Here is a 21900-nt window from a genome sequence, read left to right as displayed (position 1 = left end):
CAGGAAAGCAGCATCACATCATCAGCAGAGTGTCTATGAAGCATGCAGCAGGGCTTCATTTTCTGATAAATTCAAGCTGTGTAAAGCTGTTGAGGTGAGAGAGCCGGCAAGTCTGGAGAGCTGTGTTTATTTGCAGAAAGGTATCATCTTAAACTTAACAGAGAAGTCATTTCAATTCCCCTCAGCATCTGGCCTAAACACTTGATTATTCTGAAAGAAGATGTAATGACCTACATTTACAATCATTTAAATGGGAAGTGAAAGCGACATGAAGACAATTACAAAGCATTGCAGTAAGTTTTGTACCATCTGATTCAATTAAGATTGCGCTTCATTAACCGCCCCCTCCTTCCCTTCACTCATGCCTGCACCCTCTCAGCCTCCCCTCAGTCATGTTTGGCCTTTTCTCAGTGCAACAACAGCTTTCATGAAATCACATTAAACAAATTAATCCACCAAATCTGACGGACGCCTGTTCTGGAGGCAGGAGTGGCTAAACTTTCAGGGCGTTCTTGGATTATCTGTTCACCATCTCTGGAAACGTTATGCTTATCACTTAATAATTATATTTCAAGCAATCTAAATGTCTCGGGATGAGTGGCTTGATGATTGGAATGCTTGGGAATACTTGGGTGGGTAATAATTGAAAGCATTTATTCCTTTAGTTAGCTGCTAACCTTTTAATCTCTCCAGCATGATTTTTGCTGTTCATTCTCTGCATGTCAAACATGTACAGTATAGGCACTGATTACATAATTACTCACTTGCCCTTTTTTTCTGAAATTGGAAACTATTTCATAAATCTATAAATCTGAACACTGGGTATAGCAATGTTGAAAATTTTTGTATATTTTCTTGACATTTTAAGAGTTTAAAGATTTCACAGATCTTTGTTGTCACTCTACTTTTCACAGCTAGAAAAAGTGTTGTCTATGAGTGATACGAACAATCCCTCTGTAAAACACTGAGTTGAACCTTCAGGGATTGACAACATTGTGAAAAATGCAGAAAAATGGGACAATTGAGAATCTAACTTACATGGGAACAAAGCTGGTTGGGATTTACGTGATACTTTTTATAGATTTGCTGTATTTTAAATGACAACATGTTTTAGATCTAGCTGACTTCTGTAAAGCTGAACAAATGGCTAAGTTATAAAGGCAGTTCAGTCTATGTGTTTTTCAGTATCTAAAGTTTATAATGTGAACAGTGCGCAAATTAAGTAAGTTAATGCTTTGCTGAACAAGTGGTTATTTTGCCATGTGGTCAGGTTGTTTAAAGATGTTAGTCTTTAATTTTGGTTCCCCTGCAAAGCTCTTCAGTTGTGTTTGCAGTGTGTTCCCAGCAGCAACGGCATCATATATTTACTCATCAATAAATGTAAACAACCTTCAGGCATCACATATATATTAGATTATATGTATTAGATGTTTACTTTAATATGTGGCATCCTTAATTTTATTAAAATCCCAGATCCCAGTGGTGCCACTGTACTTTAAAACTGCCACAATATTCATGCTTAACTCATGAATATTACACTGAAAGTGACTATTTAGCTTTGTATTTCCAATTTTAGGCAATGTTATCATGAAATGAAACAGAAAAAGGGAGGTTTATATTTTAAAGACATGGTTAAGTTCATAATTTTAAACAGAGATGAAAAGGACAAGTATATCTGAAAAGTCACAATATTTTTATACTTGTTATATAGTATAACCTTACTAGAGAATTTTAATGTGTTATTCCTTTAGGATAATGTCTATGACCCAGCATTTTGAGTTTATTTTTGTATTTTTGATTTCTTATATTGTATTTGGAGATATGTTAAGTTCTTCTGTTGCTATTATTAGTTGTCATGTCTACATCTCTCCTTGTTTCCTGTTTTATTTTGAAAGTCTTGTTTGCTATGTTCAGTGTGCTTAGTTTTGCTCTTCTCCTGTATGTCACGTGTTTCCACTTCTTCTGATCACCTCCAATGTGTGTTTATTCTGTGTGTTTTCTTTCAGTCTTTGTCATCTGTCCCATGTATTCCATGATTCTGCTCAGGTCGTGTTTATGTTTCTTGTTCTTGTTTTTCCTCATCACAGTTGCTCAGATGTTCCTTGGCAGAACAGTGTTCATGTCTGTTTTCATAGTTACCACAGTTTAGTTTTCCAAGTTTAGGTTTCAGTTTAGTGTCGCTCCTGTTGGCCTTTGCTTGATTTTTGTATTCATGTTTACCAGCCATAATAAACGGCTCGCTTTTTGTTTAACCTTAGTCCTATCTCCTTCCGTGTCTGCAATTGGGTCCTCCATCTCACTCTATGACTGTGACACAGACAACCTCACAAAGACTGAAAGAAAACACCCAGACTAAATACACACTGGAGGTTATCAGGGGAAGTGGAAACACATGGGGAAACAGCTGACACAAATCAACATAACGATGTCAAAGAGGAAGAGAAAAACTAAACGCATTGAACATAGCAACACAAGACTTTCAAAATAAAGCAGGAAACAAGGCCAGACGTAGAAATTGTAACACAAGCAAGACAACAGAAAGGACAATAAAAGACTCAAAATGAAAAAAACTCCAAATGCCTCTGACAGATAATTTCTTAAATCCAAATATTACACTGAAAAATACCAGCTGTCTTGTAAGCAGGTTACCATACTGCTATCAAAATAAACTATTGCATTGTTACTTAAGTGTTGACTTTTCTCTGAGATTACCCCACATTTACCATGTTATCACTGAGCTGTAAAGTGCTATTAATAGTTTAACTAAATAACTACTAATTCAAAACAAGATTGTTTTTATTCAGAAACAGTGACATTTAATTACAAAAATATTATGTAAGGACATAATATTTTTGTTTCTTCTGTCAATGGCAAAATGTAACGACTTGAACATAACACAGTTGAGTATAATATGTGCTGGTAACTGTTCTGTCTCTAAAAAGCAGAGCCAGTTAAAACTCTTGTCACCAATAAACTGAAGCAGACTTAAGCTGTTTTACTATGATCCATTCTCTGTGGTCTGACTTGCATTGTGCACAGATTATTGCCTCTGTCACTGCTGGGACAGATAATATGGCGTTCTCTGGTTTTCATTAACATCCTACACAGCAGCCCAGTAAACTCCCGGGTGGCTTAGTTACAGCAAGATGCAGATAAAGTTCCCTCTCCCTCACTGATGGCATTGCCTCTGAGATCATGAACAGAGCAGTGACATAAAGGGATTTCAAGCTTTACAGTCAAATGTAAAGCATTAATGTATTAAAACAGCCTAGAAAGTTGGAGCGTATTAAATCCGCATTTCGTCAACTGTGCATTTAATATCAGCTCCAAAAAATTAACTGTTCACATTTCTTCAACATCACAAGTATTAATTTCCAGCTGAATGTGGGAGTATGGACGTTCAGATAAATGTCATGGCCAAAATAAATATCCCTCAGAATACAAACAGGGTTTAACAGATCATGCTGCATGACCTCAATTCCTTAAAACTCAAACTTTAGCTGAGCTTGAGCTTCTCTTCTTCACAGTGCTGGATACAAAAAAGGCTCTCAGCAATGTCTAAAGTCATAAAAAGAAAAAAAAATTACTGCCACATCTCCAACTCTGGATGTCAGTAGTTTTTTTTCTTCCCTCAGTGCAAGTCATACTAGAGGGAGCTGGATTTGTCACTGCATTATTTACTATAACCATTCTCTTTGTTAGCCGGAGTCACATTAATGAATGCATGAGGAGTTTGATGACCACAATGCATCGGGGAGACTCGTGGTACACCGATGCTCCATTTGTGTGAGCTGAATCATTCATCACACACACACACATGGACACACACAGAATTTGAAATGGAGTCCATTTTCACCTTTAAGGAATTCTAAAGCATCGATTTGGATTCTGAAAAAACAAATGGCTTTAGAACAGTTTGTTAATATGACAGATCACAACATGACAGACATAACAATGAAGCACACAAAAGAAAATGTTTGAGCAATACAAATTCTCAAATATCCGTAAACAATATTCAGTACGGCAGACAGTGCTTAACCCCTGTTCTTTTCATTTCATTTCACTGAACTTTATTAATTCATACATGTGGTCAGTTGCTTTGATAAAACTGACGAAATAAAAAATAACACGAATAAAAAGTCTGTTGATTAAGAAATAAATACAAAATATATTAATAAATAATAACTTTGAAAGATTTAAAATATAAAAATTGAAAATACCCCGTTACATCATCGTATACTATCTTGCTGCTTTGGCATTCCAGAAATCACTGATATAACATCAGTGATGACATTTTGCTTTACTATAAACCAAAACACTGCCTCAAGCCTACAGACATCAGAAAACATAGTGTCATCTTTACTTATTACCTTTTTGGACTTAGGACACTTGTAAAAAATGATTTTTCTAATCCCAGTGAGACCCTTTCCTTATTAAATAGTACTGTAGCTGATGGTTGGACCCTACTGGTATTTATTAACCCCTATCAGCAGTGTCCCTCACTTCCATTGATATTCATTTTAATTGGGTCCCTCAAAGTGGAAAAAGAATACATTGGAGAGGGGCTCACTGTGCCTTTCCACATTTAATTGACACCCCATGGTCTGTGGTAACTGCAGATGTTATGGGCCTGTCATTGATGTGAACTTTTACCAGTTCTTCTAAGCAATTAATTAATGACTCATTACTATGAGTGGAAATATAACAGGTGATTTGGTTGTAATGTTAATGTTATATATTTTACATAGCTACCAGAAGCAATGAATAAGCTCTACAATTAAATATTACTTAATGAGAACATATATAACTATGCATCAAACAAATACTATCTGATATAAAAGTTAATGTTATCCTGCTATGTAGCATATTTTCTCAAGTTAAATCCTGTAAACAGGAATGAGTGAATAATTTAGTGAATAATTAATATTAAGTGGATCTGTTCCTGAAAGGTGCTGCTCCCTGTAATGGAGACAGATAACTCCTAAGTTTAACAAGACTAACAATGAGTGAGAAGGACAAACAGATTAAGAACAGCTCTGTTCAAACAGCCAAGTCTGGATATTTTGACAGGAATTGTATTTGCTCTATTTTCTGTTTTGTTTTGTTTTTTTGCTGGGATGAGGAATTTTGTGTCCAAAATCACACATAATGTAATATTTTCTTTTCTTTTTAGTATGTCCAAAATCTCAGTGCTATTTACACTACACTATACTAAAACTGAGAATTAGACAGCTGTGGCTCAGAAAAGACAAAAACTAAACAAATAGTTATATATACTATATAATCCTGGGAATATACATGTCAGTGACCCTGCCAGTATAGATGCATACGGTAAATAAAATGTCAACTCTTAACTGTTCTGTTGTTTCATATAAAAGAGCTGGAAGACATGCAAACGGAAGTTATGATTAAAAAACAAGTCAGTGGGTTTGCAAACATTACTGACCTCCACAAAGCTTTATCCATTAGCATCAGAAAATGTATCGGTCGGTTTATGCAAAGGCACGTCAATCAGTTTGGGAGTAATGGTAGGGTTCGAGTCCTGTGCTTAGAAATTTGCTGTCATCTTGTTTACATAGATCACAGACTGCCCCTTTAAGTAAATGCAAAGCTTCAGATGCTTGGTTACGCAGGCTTTGATATCTATCGACACATCACCCTACTGAGTTTCCACACGAAGGCGCGCAGCATCACAGCACAGAAGCACCACTCAGCAGGGCTGTCCATGAGAGCCTCATTTTATATTCATAGTAAAAATTAAAATAGCAGTGACGGGTACTCTCTATCAGACATGCTCATACACAAATACTCACCCTCAGAAAACAGACAAAGATAGCAAAAGTGAAAGGAATACATTAATTGTGTCAGCTCATCAAGTATTAGTCTTGTTTACACTGAAATGAAGAGAAAAAATTACAGATGTGTCCTGGATTTGCTGTGGCTGGAGAGAAACAAAACAACATGTCACGTAAACAGAGCTATACTGTGAGTAAAGCAGACGGATGACGGCTTCTCTCCAAGCAACACAGGAGAAAACGTTACTTGTTTGAAGTGCAAGAAAGCCCTCACCTCAGCCACAGGCACTCCCTCTGGGGGACGACAGTGCAACACAATCATGCCATTCAGAGGCACCTCGGTGCCTTGGGGGTCCTGCTCAAAGTTCTTCCGCAGGTCTAGGCAAGAGAATAAACAGCCTGCTTTATAGAAGAATAGCACGAAGGAGCAAACAAACATATATGCACAATTGTTTCATGTGTGACCTTCTCTGTTTATGTATGTACAATGAATGCTTTCTATATAATCCCCTCACTGGTTTAAAGTCAAATAACCTTCGCAGACACAGTAAGGTCAGGCTGGTATCAAAGTGACATGGTTTCGCTTACAGGCAATCCGGACTGTTGCCTTGCGGCTCTTGGAAGTTCCCAGGTGACTCCAGGCGACACACAAACACCAGTAGTCCTCTGGGCCATGAAAGTCCTCCACCTGCTGACGCGACACGTTGATCATCACTTCACGGATCTTCAACCCTGCAGGCGAAATGCATGATTGTTTAGATTAGCTTTCATTATATTGCAGGAATGATCAATCAAAGAGATGAAGATTTGCAGGGACAAGATGATGAGTGAAATTTGAATCTGATAAGATTATCAGCAGTAAACAGATCTGCCATTTGCCAGGAGGAGATGGAGGACAGTCTGCGTGTCAAATCAAATCAATTTCAGGGATTTTTGTTTAGACAACAATTTAAAATGTTGTCCGGATGAAAGTGTAGCCGGATGTTATGCTTTCATCTGGCTAAGTCACAGAGCAGACCATTTCATTATTGACATAAATATATATATGCCACCAGCAGCACTTTAACAAAGCCTTGTTCAAGTTTTTGCCCGGCAAACAGATGGGCAGCAGTGCAAAGTTCTTGTTGTGGTAGATATATTTGGTTTTGAGCCTTCATATCCTCTCTCACACAGCCTGTAAACCATAATCCATTTATAATGAAGTGACACTAAATGCTTTCCAGCGGAAGCATTAACTGAAAGGGGGAACACATGAGCTTCTTATTGTTGTGAAGAACAGCATGATTATGTTTTTTTCTTTAAAAACATTTAAAGGTCCATTTCTGGTCATTCTTTAGTGGATGTGTATTGTCTGTGATGCACCCATAATGAGATAAGTTTCTGAGACTACAGATGAGAATATAAAAGTGCTGTATATCAAGTATGCCAGACCATGCACGCAAGATGACAAGCTTGGACCATTAATGTATAATAGGGTAGCTTCATCGGGTATCAAGGAAATTGTAGCTTTCACCCAACACGTGTGATGTCTGTCTAGCCTTGCAGAAAGCTCAATTTCAGCCATCCAGCTTGAACAGACTTATTAATATGTGTACACAGAGTAACGGGCAGCTAATGTTCAGTTTCTAGTGACCAAAGTTGTCATTCCCAGCAGCATGCAATTAAACCTGAACAGTGTGGAATAAGATAATAACAAAGACCCACCCCTGGAAAGAAACTAGTATTAGAGCCTTACGGTAGATTCTGGAGCAGCAATGACCTACAACAGAAATGTAAATGAAGTGCAGTAACTATATGCACTCATGTCATCACTTCTTGAGTTTGATTTCTAATAGTAGTGTTAAAATGAACAATGTGCTGGAGCACAGGCTTAAAATTTTCTGGTCAGCTGAGACCTTTCTGTTTGTTTTTTTCTGGGTGCTCTACATCTGGTAGTATGAATACCAGCATGGCTGGTTGTCTGTCTCTCTGTGGTAGCCTTGTGATGAACGGCAACCTGACACAACTGCACTGTCTCTTGCCCTGTGGCTGCTTGGATAGAAGTACACCAAAGAAGTGAATTCTGTTGTCAAATGAAGCCAACAAACTAACAATGGACTAATTGGACTTTTTCCACCATAGGCAGTTTTTTCGCTGACAAACCTCCATCTGGAGCTGGTTCTTCTCGGTCTATTATGTCTCGGAATGATAAAAACTGCAAAAGACAGCTGTAAAAATTGCCAAAAGCTGGATGCTCAGTGCCGCATTAATACTCTGTTTCCTCTGGCTTCTGGTGTTTTGCTAGAAAAATAATTGGGTCTCCATTTAGTAGTATTTTAATACAACTCTGATATGACTCTCGGAGAGATAATTGCAAACTGTGAGGCTGTTATCAGTGACATTACACTGACAGCAATAACACTGGGATGTATGGATGCATTGTTTTCAATTACTTATCTGTAGGCATGCAATCAGAATCCAGCATGGGGATGGGTGACTTCCCCACATAAAGAATATTTTCTTTATAGAAATGTAATTACTGATGTATACACTCAATCAACAATGGTTTGATTTCCATATAAGTGAAACTTTTTTAAAAACGTCCTAAAGCCAGATCGTCTTTGATTTATGGGACAGCTAACAAATCTTACTTAACAGCATATCTCATAACAGCTGTTCAAAAATCACCATAACGCTTGGCCTCATGTGGCTTATTGCTTAATTACACAGACCTACACTTGTAGAGGAGTCGTCTCTCCACAGGCTTTTGCCATCATTCCGTACATAGACGGCAGCTTAGACATGGGCTGGGATTAAATGAAAACTAATAATGGGAAATGAAAGGTTATCAAAGGGAGCCTAATGAAGTAATGTTAAACAGAAATGTTCTCTGAAGACACTGTAATCCTCTGCAATGACTGGCTGATATTATGTACAATAAGCCCCCACACTCAGTGCACTCCTCCCTTCCACTGTTACAAATTAGAGACGTAATCAAGAGTCCTGATTAAGTGAGAGTGAGGAACATTTAACTGCAGGAAACTAAAAAAACACATGATTGCACCCTTGAGAGGGACAATTTTGTCAAATCAAATCATGAGAAATTTGCAGGGTTGGTGTGCCACTGAAATTCAGCTATTTTAATATGGACAGGTGGATTTGTTTCCCTTTGACCCTCTCATTTTCTTTTGACACTCAGAACTCAGGAAACACACATACACCATTTATACACTACTACTATTACTTTTACACGGCCTTTACAGCAGGCACTTTAACACCACACAGTTCTGTTAAATTTTTCACTGTTATTTATATAGCGCAAAATCACAACAACACCTGCCTGAAGGCTCTTTATACTGTGAGGTAAAGATCCTTCAATAATACAGGAAAAACCCCAACAATCAGAAAACCTTCCTCAAAGAAGCACTTGGCGACAGTAGGAAGGAAAAACTCAATTTTAACAGGAAGAAACTTCCAGCAGCCATCTGCTTTGATGGGTTGGGGTTAAGTTGAGGGAGGCAGGGCAAAAGGCACACTGTGGAAGAGAGCCAGAGATGAATAAAAACAAATTATTAAATGCATTCGTTCTGGGGAATCTCTGAGATGGACTGCTCACCACATACCTTTAAGGGTTTTATTCTCTATTAGCATTTACAGCAGCCAGATGTAACAGTAATGTGATGTTGGCAGTTGGCAGAGCAGCAACAACTCCAAAAGCAAGATGAAGGATGTCATCTCAGCTCTGTGTTTTGTGGGTTCATGATTATAACAAAGTTGAAAAGACAGACAGAAAAAGTTGTTGATCCCAGCGGCTGCAACCAGGCTGAAAGGGGGGGTGGGTTCAATTTAATATTTAGTGCTATAACACTGTAGCACAAAAACACTAAAATGCTGCATGTGGCACAGATGGCACAGCAGAGCTCGTCACACATGCAGTCAGTGTTGTTTTTTACTTCTTTATAATCCAGTTTCATCCTTTTCTCTCAGCATTACGTTCCTGTGTAAACGTCCCAGTAGCAGGTTAAGAGTCAGGCAAGTCAGTATTTTCTCATTCGCATACAGCATTAATAAAGCCTGGACTTCACCAGCAGTCCACTTCTCAGCATATTCGTCTATTTTTAGAGCTAAATGTTGTTTACACAGCTGATGTTTACATGGACTTTTTTTATCAGGCTGGTTGCCAGGGCTGTGGCGCCATAAAACATACGCCTCGCCAAATGACTGTACACCCTGAACCTAAGAGTAAGCTATGCAATTGTCAATACAGAGAAAATACGAGCTGCTAAAATAGTAGTAGTGTGGTGTTTTTCTCTTTCATTCCAGCCAAATGCTGTAACATTATTTAACTATTTTGTCTAAGTATGAATTCAGAAAGATTAGCTTTTTTTAAAGTACACTACAGTGCATGGACAATAGAAAACTGGTCCAGTTGATCCACTGGGCTTATGAGTATGAAAATAATTTAAAGGTAAGGAGACTAGTTAATGGGGTGGTCATATTGCCTCTTTATTGAGGCAACATGATGATGATCAGTTTCTTTATCTGTTGGATAACCAAATCACAATAGTGAATTTAATGAAACTTGATGGGAAGGTGGAACATGGGGAAAGAAAGAACTCATTAAATTTTGGGGCAGATCGGGATTGTAATAGGTCACTTGTCTCGGTGGAAGATGTGAGCTCCAAATGCAGCGCTTCTCATCATTATTAATAATGAGGGAAGCAGAAAAAAAACAACAAAAAACCCAACAGTTTGCTGTCCCTGATGCCAAATTTTAAGCTGAAAGCAGGAGAAATTTATTCTGAGGTGAAGGGAGCTACAGCTCTGCAGACTTAGTGCAAAAACACCTTTCTCTGGCACATAGTCACCATTAAACAAAAATTAAAAGGAAGAAAATAAAAGTGATGTCTTCCCTGTCAAGCTGTTTATAATTATGCAAAAGCAAACTTACAAAAAATAATCTCAGTATGCTTATATGTCTTTCCCTCACAAATGTGTACAAATCCTTGAGAAACTGGTAATAAAAGCCCAAATTGGAAGGGTGGGTATTGTCTCTCTGGCTGTTCTTTTGAAAGTTATTCCGAGTACAAGCTTCCACCACATTAGGCAGAGATCAAAGGGTCTATTCCCTTTTTTCAAGTGTCCTGAAATGCCACTAAGTGACACCATGTTAGAGAAATTATCCAATAACTGCTCAGTCATGCTGGTCCTGATGGTGCATTCAGGAATACTAACATCCATTCACTTCCTTGCACGTGCCTGTCCCTAGGTGCCCGTTTATTTCTGTTTTACCACTTTTTCCCTCCTGTGCTCATTCTGCTTTCCCTTCAGGCTCATGCCAATAGCTTTTGACAGTGCACCACAAAGCCCTGACAACAGACCTCAATGAAGAGTAAGCTTCTCTTGCCTCTTTAATCATGTACACTAATATATCTCTAATCTAGCCTTCACAAGAGACATACCAATCCTGATGCTCACGTACCGTTCTGGGTTGCTCTCATTCTCTCTTTCTTTCACTGTCTCTCTTTTAGTGCATTTGGCACGAGGCCTGTGGTGTCTTCCTACTAGCTTTAGTCTATTGTTTCGCCTTGGCTGAGTTGATGAAGAGGCCCTAGGAGAGCCAGGCAGCGCCAACTACAAGTGGCTTGATCCGACAGGGCCTGACTAGTCCGGCTCAGCTCAGTCCACAGGATGTCTCTGTCGTACTTAACGCCACAGCAAAAGGGGATTTTCAGCATTCTGTTTGTCGGAGGGATCCTTCTGAGGCAGCTGTGTACATAGTTAGTGGGTGACACGGCGTGGGCTGAGGGTTGAGGTGGATGGATATAGCTTTAGGAAAGCGTCTGTCTGATGTGAACCCAGCTTTGGGGAAATGTTTGTGTGATGTGACATTGCGGCATGCATCTCAGCATGTGGGGGCTATGAGGGTTGGCTGAAGGCCAGACACAGACGAACCCTGCTAGACAAGCGGAACATGCTCCCAGCAACATCTTCAGTCTGGTCCCAGCTGTGTGTGTCATACTTAATCCTGGAACCAAAGGGACGCATTACTTCATGCATAAAAAAATCATGATAATTCAGCCATTAAAATGCTGCAAGTCCTTATTTGTGTCATTCCCCCAGTTGTCTTGTTTATGTTTATCCAAAAACCGCATGGCTGCTTATTAGGAACCACTTCTGCATACATAAGTAGTTTTCACTCTGTGGGCCACTTCATTTGTTTCACTTACATTTCTTTAACTAATAGTTTGTGACACTTAGAGACTCGAAGGCACCTCGCTTTCCTCTCACCAGTCCGCACCTTCCTTTCTTTGTTGTGACTTTATGCATGGCTGATGGTATCACGCCGACTTCTAGGATCACAATGCACAGCAGTGGGGTCAGTCTGCTGACAGGACATCAACAGGAATGGATATCCATACTTCCTGTGTGCAGTGGGCACTCACACACTCTCCTTTAATCAGTTCATCACTAGATCTGCATGAGCTGCTATCCTCTCCTTCTCGAGACAACCAATGTAGTATCCATTTTCAGACTCTCATTCGCTCCACAATCATCCTCTCTATTTCCAATGTCCTCTTTCTCCTATTATCCCCTCTTTCTCTTATCTCTCAATCAGAGTATCATGCTTTCAGCTGAAGTCTATTGGCACAGATATCCCCTCTGTTCCACCTTCCTATCTCCTCTTCTTTCACTCTGTCCTTCAATTATCTTTTGAGTTCTATCACTCATTTCCATCTCTCAAGCTCTCTTACAGCACTTCAGTAGAGACAGAAATAAAGTCATCGTACTCGGGTCAGAGCATGTGGTGCGCTGTCTTGTCTTTAGAATCTTAAGCCAAGCCCATTTCCAACCAAAAAGCAGAAACTGATAGATTTAACGCGCACACAGACTTGATGCTACTCCCTAAAAACATAGTTTATCCGTGTGTGTTGTTTTCCTCAAGGGAGGCTAGAATGTGGGTAGTGATGATTACATGGAATATCCAGCGTAGCTCTGTCTGCCTCAGGTTTAGAAAAATGAGCAATCACAAAGGGATAAGTAAATAGATTACGCTGTTGTACCGTTCAGCAGTAATTGTGCTGTCCTATATGCCGGTCAGTGATGCCTTTGTTTTTCTTACAAAATCCAAACTATAGGTTTGTACTCAGAGTGAATATGAAGATGCCTTCCGATCAAATTTCCAGCAATTTAAAAATCATTTAAGCCTTCGGGGTGCTAAACTTTCTATGCCATAATTTAGTTTGTCTCTTCTTTTCTTTTCTCCCACAGTAAATTTCTCTTTCTCCGTATCTTGTCTAATGTTTCATCCATTAGACAAGACAACCCCTCAGAGTTTCAGGAACTGCATAACAATGTATGAATATGGATATGAATATGTTCCCTACAGAAAGCTCTCTGTTTGTGTTTATGTCAGACTCCCATTACTGTCAGTGCCGATCATTCTCATGTTTCAAAGTTGCCTTTAGTGCTAAAGCTAAGGCATGCATACATTAATGGCCCATTTAGCAAAGTTGGTCTATTTGGTTAATACCAACAACCCATTTTTGATGCGTCAAACACAGTATGCAGTTACACTTCTCAAACAGTCATAGATACCCACAGGGAAATTGACTTATTGCATAAATATACAAATACAACATGCATTTAGATTTTGGTAAGATGCTGTAAATTCAGTCAGGCTACGCCACCTATTCCTCGGCAACACTTACATTATGGTTCCTTCCACCCTTGCTTTTTGACTTCTGTTATTGCTTTCCTGCATTAAATAACAGTGTGCTGACCAAATTACTGAAAACCTGTACTACACTAAAAGTTAACTATCTCATTGATAACTCTAAGAACTCTAATGATAAACCCTTTTACTGGGTGGTGAATGAACTGAACTTTAGTCATTTGCAGTCTTGTCAAAACACATCATCTAAGGGTGTTATGTTTATCATCTCATATTAAATGTGTCAAAAAAAAGAATCATGTGTGACATCATATATACCATGGTGTGATACAGCACAAACTATATGCAAAGGTGTTACCATAGTCAGATAAGCAGCTATGGAAATTATTTGCTGCTCTGTCATGTTGGACAGGTTGTGTTAGGATTATTGGAAGAAAGGGATATACTTCAATGTAGTTTTTAAACAAAGCACAGAGTGTGTGGTTAGCAAAAATATATTAAGTGATCTAACTCACTCTCTCTTCCAACATCAATTGAAAATATAAACTAAACCTCTACCAAACTCATTGTTTCCAGTCTCTATCAAGACACTAAAGAGTAGCATTTGAGTGCTTGGATGGACTGATGAAGCATTTGTTGAAACAAACTATGTAAATCTGTGTGTGTGTGTGAGTGTTGGTTTTTCAAAATAGTTTTTTAGTTATTAAATTATTAAATAGTTGTTTTTACTGCACTTTAATGGTTAATGTGAAAAAAATTACAAATAATTAATAATTCGTTTGAAAATTTCATCTTTAATTGTTAATAAACAGCCTGCCAATACCCCTGTCTATTTTTTCAAACATTTGCTGGTTTTTAATGTGTTTTGTTGATTGTGAAGATAAGAATTTCTACCCCTTAAGTCTTACTTATTATAAGGATGCAAGACATGCATGCTTGGTAATTAATAGGGATGGGTACCGGTATCCGGTGCCATTAGAAGTGCCCTCACTTCTAAAACCTGCGTACAAACACACCTCTCACTTCTAAAACCTGCGCACAGACACACCCCTCACTTCTAAAACCTGCGTAATGACACACCCCTCACTTCTAAAACCTGCGTACAGACACACGCCTCACTTCTACAACCTGCGTACAGACACACCCCTCATTTCTAAAACCTGCGTACAGACACACCCCTCACTTCTAAAACCTGCGCACAGACACACCCCTCACTTCTAAAACCTGCGCACAGACACACCCCTCACTTCTAAAACCTTTGTAATGACACACCCCTCACTTCTAAAACCTGCGTACAGACACACGCCTCACTTCTACAACCTGCGTAATGACACACCCCTCATTTCTAAAACCTGCGTACAGACACACCCCTCACTTCTAAAACCTGCGTAATGACACACCTCTCACTTCTAAAACCTGCGCACAGACACACCCCTCACTTCTACAACCTGCGTACAGACACACCCCTCACTTCTAAAACCTGCGTACAGACACACCCCTCACTTCTAAAACCTGCGCACAGACACACCTCTCACTTCTAAAACCTGCGCACAGACACACCCCTCACTTCTAAAACCTGCGCACAGACACACCCCTCACTTCTAAAACCTGCGCACAGACACACCTCTCACTTCTAAAACCTGCGCACAGACACACCCCTCACTTCTAAAACCTGCGCACAGACACACCCCTCACTTCTAAAACCTGCGCACAGACACACCTCTCACTTCTAAAACCTGCGCACAGACACACCCCTCACTTCTAAAACCTGCGCACAGACACACCCCTCACTTCTAAATCCTGCGTACAGACACACCCCTCACTTCTAAAACCTGCGCACAGACACACCCCTCACTTCTAAATCCTGCGTACAGACACACCCCTCACTTCTAAATCCTGCGTACAGACACACCTCTCACTTCTAAAACCTGCGCACAGACACACCCCTCACTTCTAAATCCTGCGTACAGACACACCCCTCACTTCTAAAACCTGCGCACAGACACACCCCTCACTTCTAAATCCTGCGTACAGACACACCCCTCACTTCTAAATCCTGCGTACAGACACACCTCTCACTTCTAAAACCTGCGTACAGACACACCCCTCACTTCTAAAACCTGCGCACAGACACACCCCTCACTTCTAAATCCTGCGTACAGACACACCCCTCACTTCTAAAACCTGCGCACAGACACACCTCTCACTTCTACAACCTGCGCACAGACACACCCCTCACTTCTAAAACCTGCGTAATGACACACCTCTCACTTCTAAAACCTGCGTACAGACACACCCCTCACTTCTAAAACCTGCGTACAGACACACCCCTCACTTCTAAAACCTGCGCACAGACACACCCCTCACTTCTAAAACCTGCGCACAGACACACCCCTCACTTCTAAAACCTGCGTACAGACACACCCCTCACTTCTAAAACCTGTGTAATGACACACCTCTCACTTCTAAAACCTGCGCACAGACACACCCCTCACTTCTAAAACCTGCGTACAGACACACCCCTCACTTCTAAAACCTGCGTGATGACACACCCCTCACTTCTAAAACCTGCGCACAGACACACCCCTCATTTCTAAAACCTGCGCACAGACACACCCCTCACTTCTAAAACCTGCGTAATGACACACCCCTCACTTCTAAAACCTGCGCACAGACACACCCCTCACTTCTAAAACCTGTGTGATGACACACCCCTCACTTCTAAAACCTGCGCACAGACACACCCCTCACTTCTACAAGCTGCGCACAGACACACCCCTCACTTCTACAAGCTGCGCACAGACACACCCCTCACTTCTAAAACCTGCGTAATGACACCCCTCACTTCTAAAACCTGCGTAATGACACACCCCTCACTTCTAAAACCTGCGCACAGACACACCCCTCACTTCTACAACCTGCGTACAGACACACCCCTCACTTCTAAAACCTGCGTACAGACACACCCCTCACTTCTAAAACCTGCGCACAGACACACCCCTCACTTCTAAATCCTGCGTACAGACACACCCCTCACTTCTAAAACCTGCGCACAGACACACCCCTCACTTCTAAAACCTGTGTAATGACACACCCTCACTTCTAAAACCTGCGCACAGACACACCCCTCACTTCTAAAACCTTTGTAATGACACACCCCTCACTTCTAAAACCTGCGCACAGACACACGCCTCACTTCTAAAACCTGCGCACAGACACACCTCTCACTTCTAAAACCTGCGCACAGACACACCCCTCACTTCTACAACCTGCGTACAGACACACCCCTCACTTCTACAACCTGCGTACAGACACACCCCTCATTTCTAAAACCTGCGTACAGACACACCCCTCACTTCTAAAACCTGCGTACAGACACACCCCTCACTTCTAAAACCTGCGTAATGACACACCTCTCACTTCTAAAACCTGCGCACAGACACACCCCTCACTTCTACAACCTGCGTACAGACACACCCCTCACTTCTAAAACCTGCGTAATGACACACCTCTCACTTCTAAAACCTGCGTACAGACACACCCCTCACTTCTAAAAGTGCTATTGAAAATGAGGGTTCTCCCTCAATGTATTTTCTAGGATTTTAAATAAATGAAATGATCATAAGTGTTAATCTGACAGGGTCATGTTCTCTTATATTAGTAGTTTCGATATCAATTTGCCCATTCATAGCTCTCCAACCTGGATGGTGAAACAAGGTTTCCCTCTGCAGTCTGCCAGATACTGTTAGGTCCATAATTTGTTGGACAAAGGCACAGTTTTTGAAGTTTTGCCTCTCTACACCACCATAGTGTTGAGTTTAAATCAAACAGCCAATGTTTGAAGTGGATACTTTCAGCTTTAATTCAAGGGATTTTGCACAAAAGAAAGAAAGAAAGAAAGAAAGAAAGAATAGAGGGTCCCCCATTCTCAAAGGCTCAAAATTAACTGGATAACTGACTGACAAGAAGTTACATCGACAGGTGGGGTCCATTCCCTTCTTATTTCAGGACAAATGAAGTAGACTTAATATCTGAAGTTTATTCAAAGTGTTACATCTATGCTTTCTAACTTTCTAATAATATCATTTTAAATGTGAAAGCTAAAAAGACATTTTAGTGCAAATGATGGAGGTGGTCTTTCAGCTGAAAAACCAAAATGAACCTATAGGAAAGACAGTAAAAACTTCAGGAGTTGCCGAGTCACCAATCTGGACCAACTCGGCAAAACAAAAAGGCCTGAAAGACCACAGAAAACAACTGAAGCACATGAATGAACTATTTTCATGGTCCAGAAAAGAAACTTCACAAAATGCAGACAAGTCAAAAACACTTTTGACGAGGCAAATGTATCATTGCCTGGATCTACAACTGTGCCTTCCATATATGTAAAACATGGTGGATGTATGGTTACCAATGGAACTGGGACACAAATGTTTATTGATAAAACTGTGACCGAAGTAGTAGTATGAGTTTTTCCTGTGAATCAAAAACAAACAGGCTCTGCTCATATTCAACCAAATGCTGCAAAACTGACAGGATCCCAAATGGATAAAGATTCACACCATACTGCAAAGTAAGTCACCTGATCTCACCTATAAAGAACATGCCTTTCGGGAACAGAAGACAAAAATAAAGGCAGAGAGAACCACAAACAAGCAGCAACTGAAAGTGTCAACTGTAAATTCTCATCTCAAGGGAGCAAAAAGCATCTGGTGATGTCCATGGGTTGTTGACTTCAGGGAGTCATAGCCTGCAAATGATTTACATGAATGATGTTACTTTGTCCAATTACTTTTGTACCTCTGAACAATGTGTTTTGCTTCTTAAGCCCTCCAAAATGCCTAAAAGATCAAACTACTGACTCATAATTGATCTTAGGTAGCTTATTAGCATTAATTAATTAGCTCCAACCTTTTATTTGACAACAGAATATCTTGAATATTCAGAGTATCTTGTTCCCAGACAGAATTTCTGGCTCATCCAGATGAAATATATATGAATGTCAGGGACTTTTTACTCATTGAAATACAGAAACAGCAGCAGCAGAATGGATTGCATACGTTGCCCAACACTTGCCACTTCTGAGAGGCGATCTAAATATTTGTGGCTGAAGACAGAAAATGGACACGTCTGGGCTGTAGCTCTGGCCTGTTCAGTATGTTGGAACGTTTTGCCCTCTAGGAGTCAGTCAAGTAAAAATTATGCGCTTTTTTAACCACTTGTGATATCATTAATGTAATTGTTTGAATTTTTACAATAACTGAACAAGAACCCGCCTAGAAGGCAAATAAAAATTAAGAAAATTATTTTCTCTGATAGGGAGAGAAAAAAATAATACTGCAGTTTAGCCTCAAGAAGGAGATTTTGGTCGTCTCTTATTCCTTGTGGGCTGCTGACTTGGACTCTGTGACTGCAATTACATATTTCACTCTCATGCCTTTGACTGGATGCAGATGCCAAGTAAGTGACACATTATTTTTACTGTCTTGCCAATTATGAGTCAACCGAGTGGTCATTTTCTGCTTTGTGTTTGTTATAAAGTAAAGCATCCTCCCTTTGGATACCTCACCAACAGCTTACTTTTTATGACAGGCCACAAGTAGCACTTTTAAATGTTGGTGTTTTTCTCTTTGGTATTTTCATTTCTTGCATAGTGTGTTTGGCACAAATGTGTGAGAAGAGGCACAGAGAGTAGTTGTAGTTTCATTCAAATGAGGTTGCACAAAAGCAAAGTGTTGGTATTTTGGTGAAAGCTGGATCATAGGCATGCTGGGAATACACGCAGAAAAGAACCAGGTTCTGTCAGTTCTCACTGAGCCACAACTCCAGGAATAACGCTAAAAATTAAAATAATACATTTGAGTTAGCATTTACAAATGAGGAGATGAAAGTTCAGAAAAGATAATTCAACGAGTTGGAAATTAATAGGTGATACTAAGCATCCACGGGTGCTTTATACTAAAAGAAATACGACAACCTTTTAGTTACTTTAATTAAACATGCCTGTCTAAAGGAAGCAGGACAGCTTGGTGATAAATCTGCAGCCTCTAATTTGAAAAGTAGAGCACTGGGCAGAGCCATTGTGTGCAGTGATTCACTGTGTTTACATTGATTAAATCATGTGCAAACAGAAGTAGGCTGCTGCAGAATAGCCACACAGACTTCTGCGCACATCAGACTGCTCAATTAGATCTTTGTTGTTGTGCCAGTGTATGTGACGTCCCGTGGCTGCAACGGACACAAGCAGTTTAGGGTTAAAAAAGAAAAAGGAAATCAAACATGATTAAAAGTTCACACTGCTCTCATGACCATTAATTCTCTTCTCGCCCCCCCTCCTATCTGAAAACACCAGATTACCAGCAGGCAATATTCCCGTGTGTCATGGCCTCCTTTTTTGTCTGGCAAAGTGGTGTTTTACTTTCAATTTTTGAAAAGTATTTTAGCTTTTATGTGATAAAAATACAAAAAGCCTTCAGCCAAATGTAGTAATGGCATAAATAAATTATTCCTATTGTGTTTTTTGATTTCTATAGTTAATGTACAGCCCAAACATTAGTTTAAGTACAGCAGATCACTAGAAAATCTAACTGGGCTATATCACACATCTCCACTATTTGTTATTGAATGCCACAGCATCTGTTTTCAGCTGCGGATTGTTTTGCCTTATTACATTCACGTCAAACTCTGCATTATTCAGACAACATTATTTTCTTGCTTGGAGAAACTCTTTTTTAGTGAGTTGTTTTCAAAATGCCACTCTGATTGCCAGATCTGTTCAAAAGGTATGAGAGCAGTAATGAGACTGTCGGAGAAGTTTAATGTTTGTCCCCACAGCCCTCCATCTTGTTGTCTGCTTTAGCTCTTCCCTCACTGATTCATGATTTTGATTAGCCCATCCAAAGCGTCTCCCCTTCATCCAACAATGCCTGGCGTCACGCAAGAAACTTTGCTTTTTGTAACAGCTCAAAAAACTGTATCTAAATGGGAGAGCTTCAAATTTGGGGGTTAGGAGTAATTCACCTTTGTGATGAGAGCAAAAAAATAAGACTGATGCTGCTCTCATGTCTCATGGGATGAACAGCTAGCCTGACTCTGTAACAAAAGGCCATCTTCCAGCACCTCTAAACTGCAGGTGCACAGCAGCTAGGGTCCCCCCATATATATAGCTGCCTCATTTTGTTTTATATTTGCAAACATCTTAGATTCTGTAGCATTTTGTAAAGTGCTGTGCAAAAGTCTCGAGCCACACCTTAGGTGCAGCAATTTGTAGCATGTGTAGATTTAAATGGATTTTGCTCTGTTCTCTGTCAAGGTGATCCCACACTGCTTCAATAGTGTTGAGGTCGGGCTCTGGAAGGCCAGTTCATGACCGATAGTCTTCATTGTGTGTGTATTTTTCTATCCAAGTATCTATCCAGGCTTCTACTACATTGGCAATGTGTTTGGAATTGTTGCTATGCTAAAAAAATGTAGCAATTTCCAGTTAGGTGCATTCCAGATGGTATTACATAGTGGGTCAAAATACTGATGACTCTTTTAAAGAATCCCCAACACCAGTGTCTGAAATGCAACCATGATAAAGCCTTCACCAAGTTTCACAGATGGCTGTTGGCACTCACTGTTTATGCCTCTCTCCTGACCTCCTCTCTACATATTGACACATATTTGAACCAGAAATCTCAGATTTGGATTCATCACTCCATAAGACCCGTTGACACTTCAATTCAGTTCCTGTGTAATTGGCAAGACTTCAGCCTTTTCACCCTATTTTCTTGGCAGCCACCATTTCTGATGAAACTTCGGTGAAAAGTAGATAGATAAACTGAAGGTCCTGTGTTTGGTCTTTGCTGGATTATTTTCTTAAGAGCATTATTTCAGATACTTTTGATCTGCTGTAGATAGTTTTTCAGGCCTGACCCTTTATATTTTGTCCTCGAGTTGTCCATTTTTTCAAATTTTGAAGGATTCAGTGTGCTTGAATGATTCCTAGGTCAATGTTAAGGAGCTTACCAAATAAGTAAAAGTTACTTTGAAGCAAGTAATATACAAAGTCTGAGTGAAAAAGCAAAGAATGTCCAAAGAAAAACTCTAAAAACTTTCAGAAATAAACTACTGGTGGCTCAAGACGTTTGCACAGTAAAGTGAATAAAACGTGGTCAGTTGCAAAGCACTCATTCCCAAAGTTTAACCTATACAATCAAAAAACACCTCACTCAAATGCAAGAAAACCTATAAAACTCAAATGGTTTCCACAATGCTTGGATACTCAGCATTCAGTGTCATCATTTATCTCAGCAAACATTTCTGCATTGATAGAGGAAATATATTTCAGGGTGACAGCGCACCATTGCCCACTTAATGGTTTGAATAGCACAACAACGTTATTATTCATGGATAATTATAACAAATGGACATTCATTAGAGGGTCTACAACCTACACTATATATCTCA

The 21900-nt window shown here is 39.8% G+C and overlaps 1 protein-coding gene across 3 annotated transcripts in view; it reads right to left on the bottom strand.

Annotated features, from left to right (window-relative positions):
- The window catches only part of LOC146384042 (netrin receptor UNC5D-like), a 176121-nt gene that overhangs the window by 42872 nt on the left and 111349 nt on the right, over positions 1-21900 (bottom strand). For all 3 annotated transcript variants that reach the window (XM_084935746.1, XM_084935747.1, XM_084935748.1), the window contains exons 3-4: positions 6384-6527; positions 6070-6173 (exon numbers count right to left, since the gene is read on the bottom strand). In XM_084935746.1, coding sequence (XP_084791872.1) covers positions 6070-6173; positions 6384-6527 — 248 coding nt within the window. The remainder of the gene's footprint in view (positions 1-6069; positions 6174-6383; positions 6528-21900) is intronic.

This window comes from Perissodus microlepis, chromosome 7, assembly GCF_051167445.1.
Source record: "Perissodus microlepis isolate ML-2025 ecotype Zambia chromosome 7, ASM5116744v1, whole genome shotgun sequence".
Taxonomy (NCBI): Eukaryota; Metazoa; Chordata; class Actinopteri; order Cichliformes; family Cichlidae; genus Perissodus; species Perissodus microlepis.
Note: the sequence above shows the minus strand (reverse complement) of the source record. Positions and strands in the feature narration are given on the sequence as shown.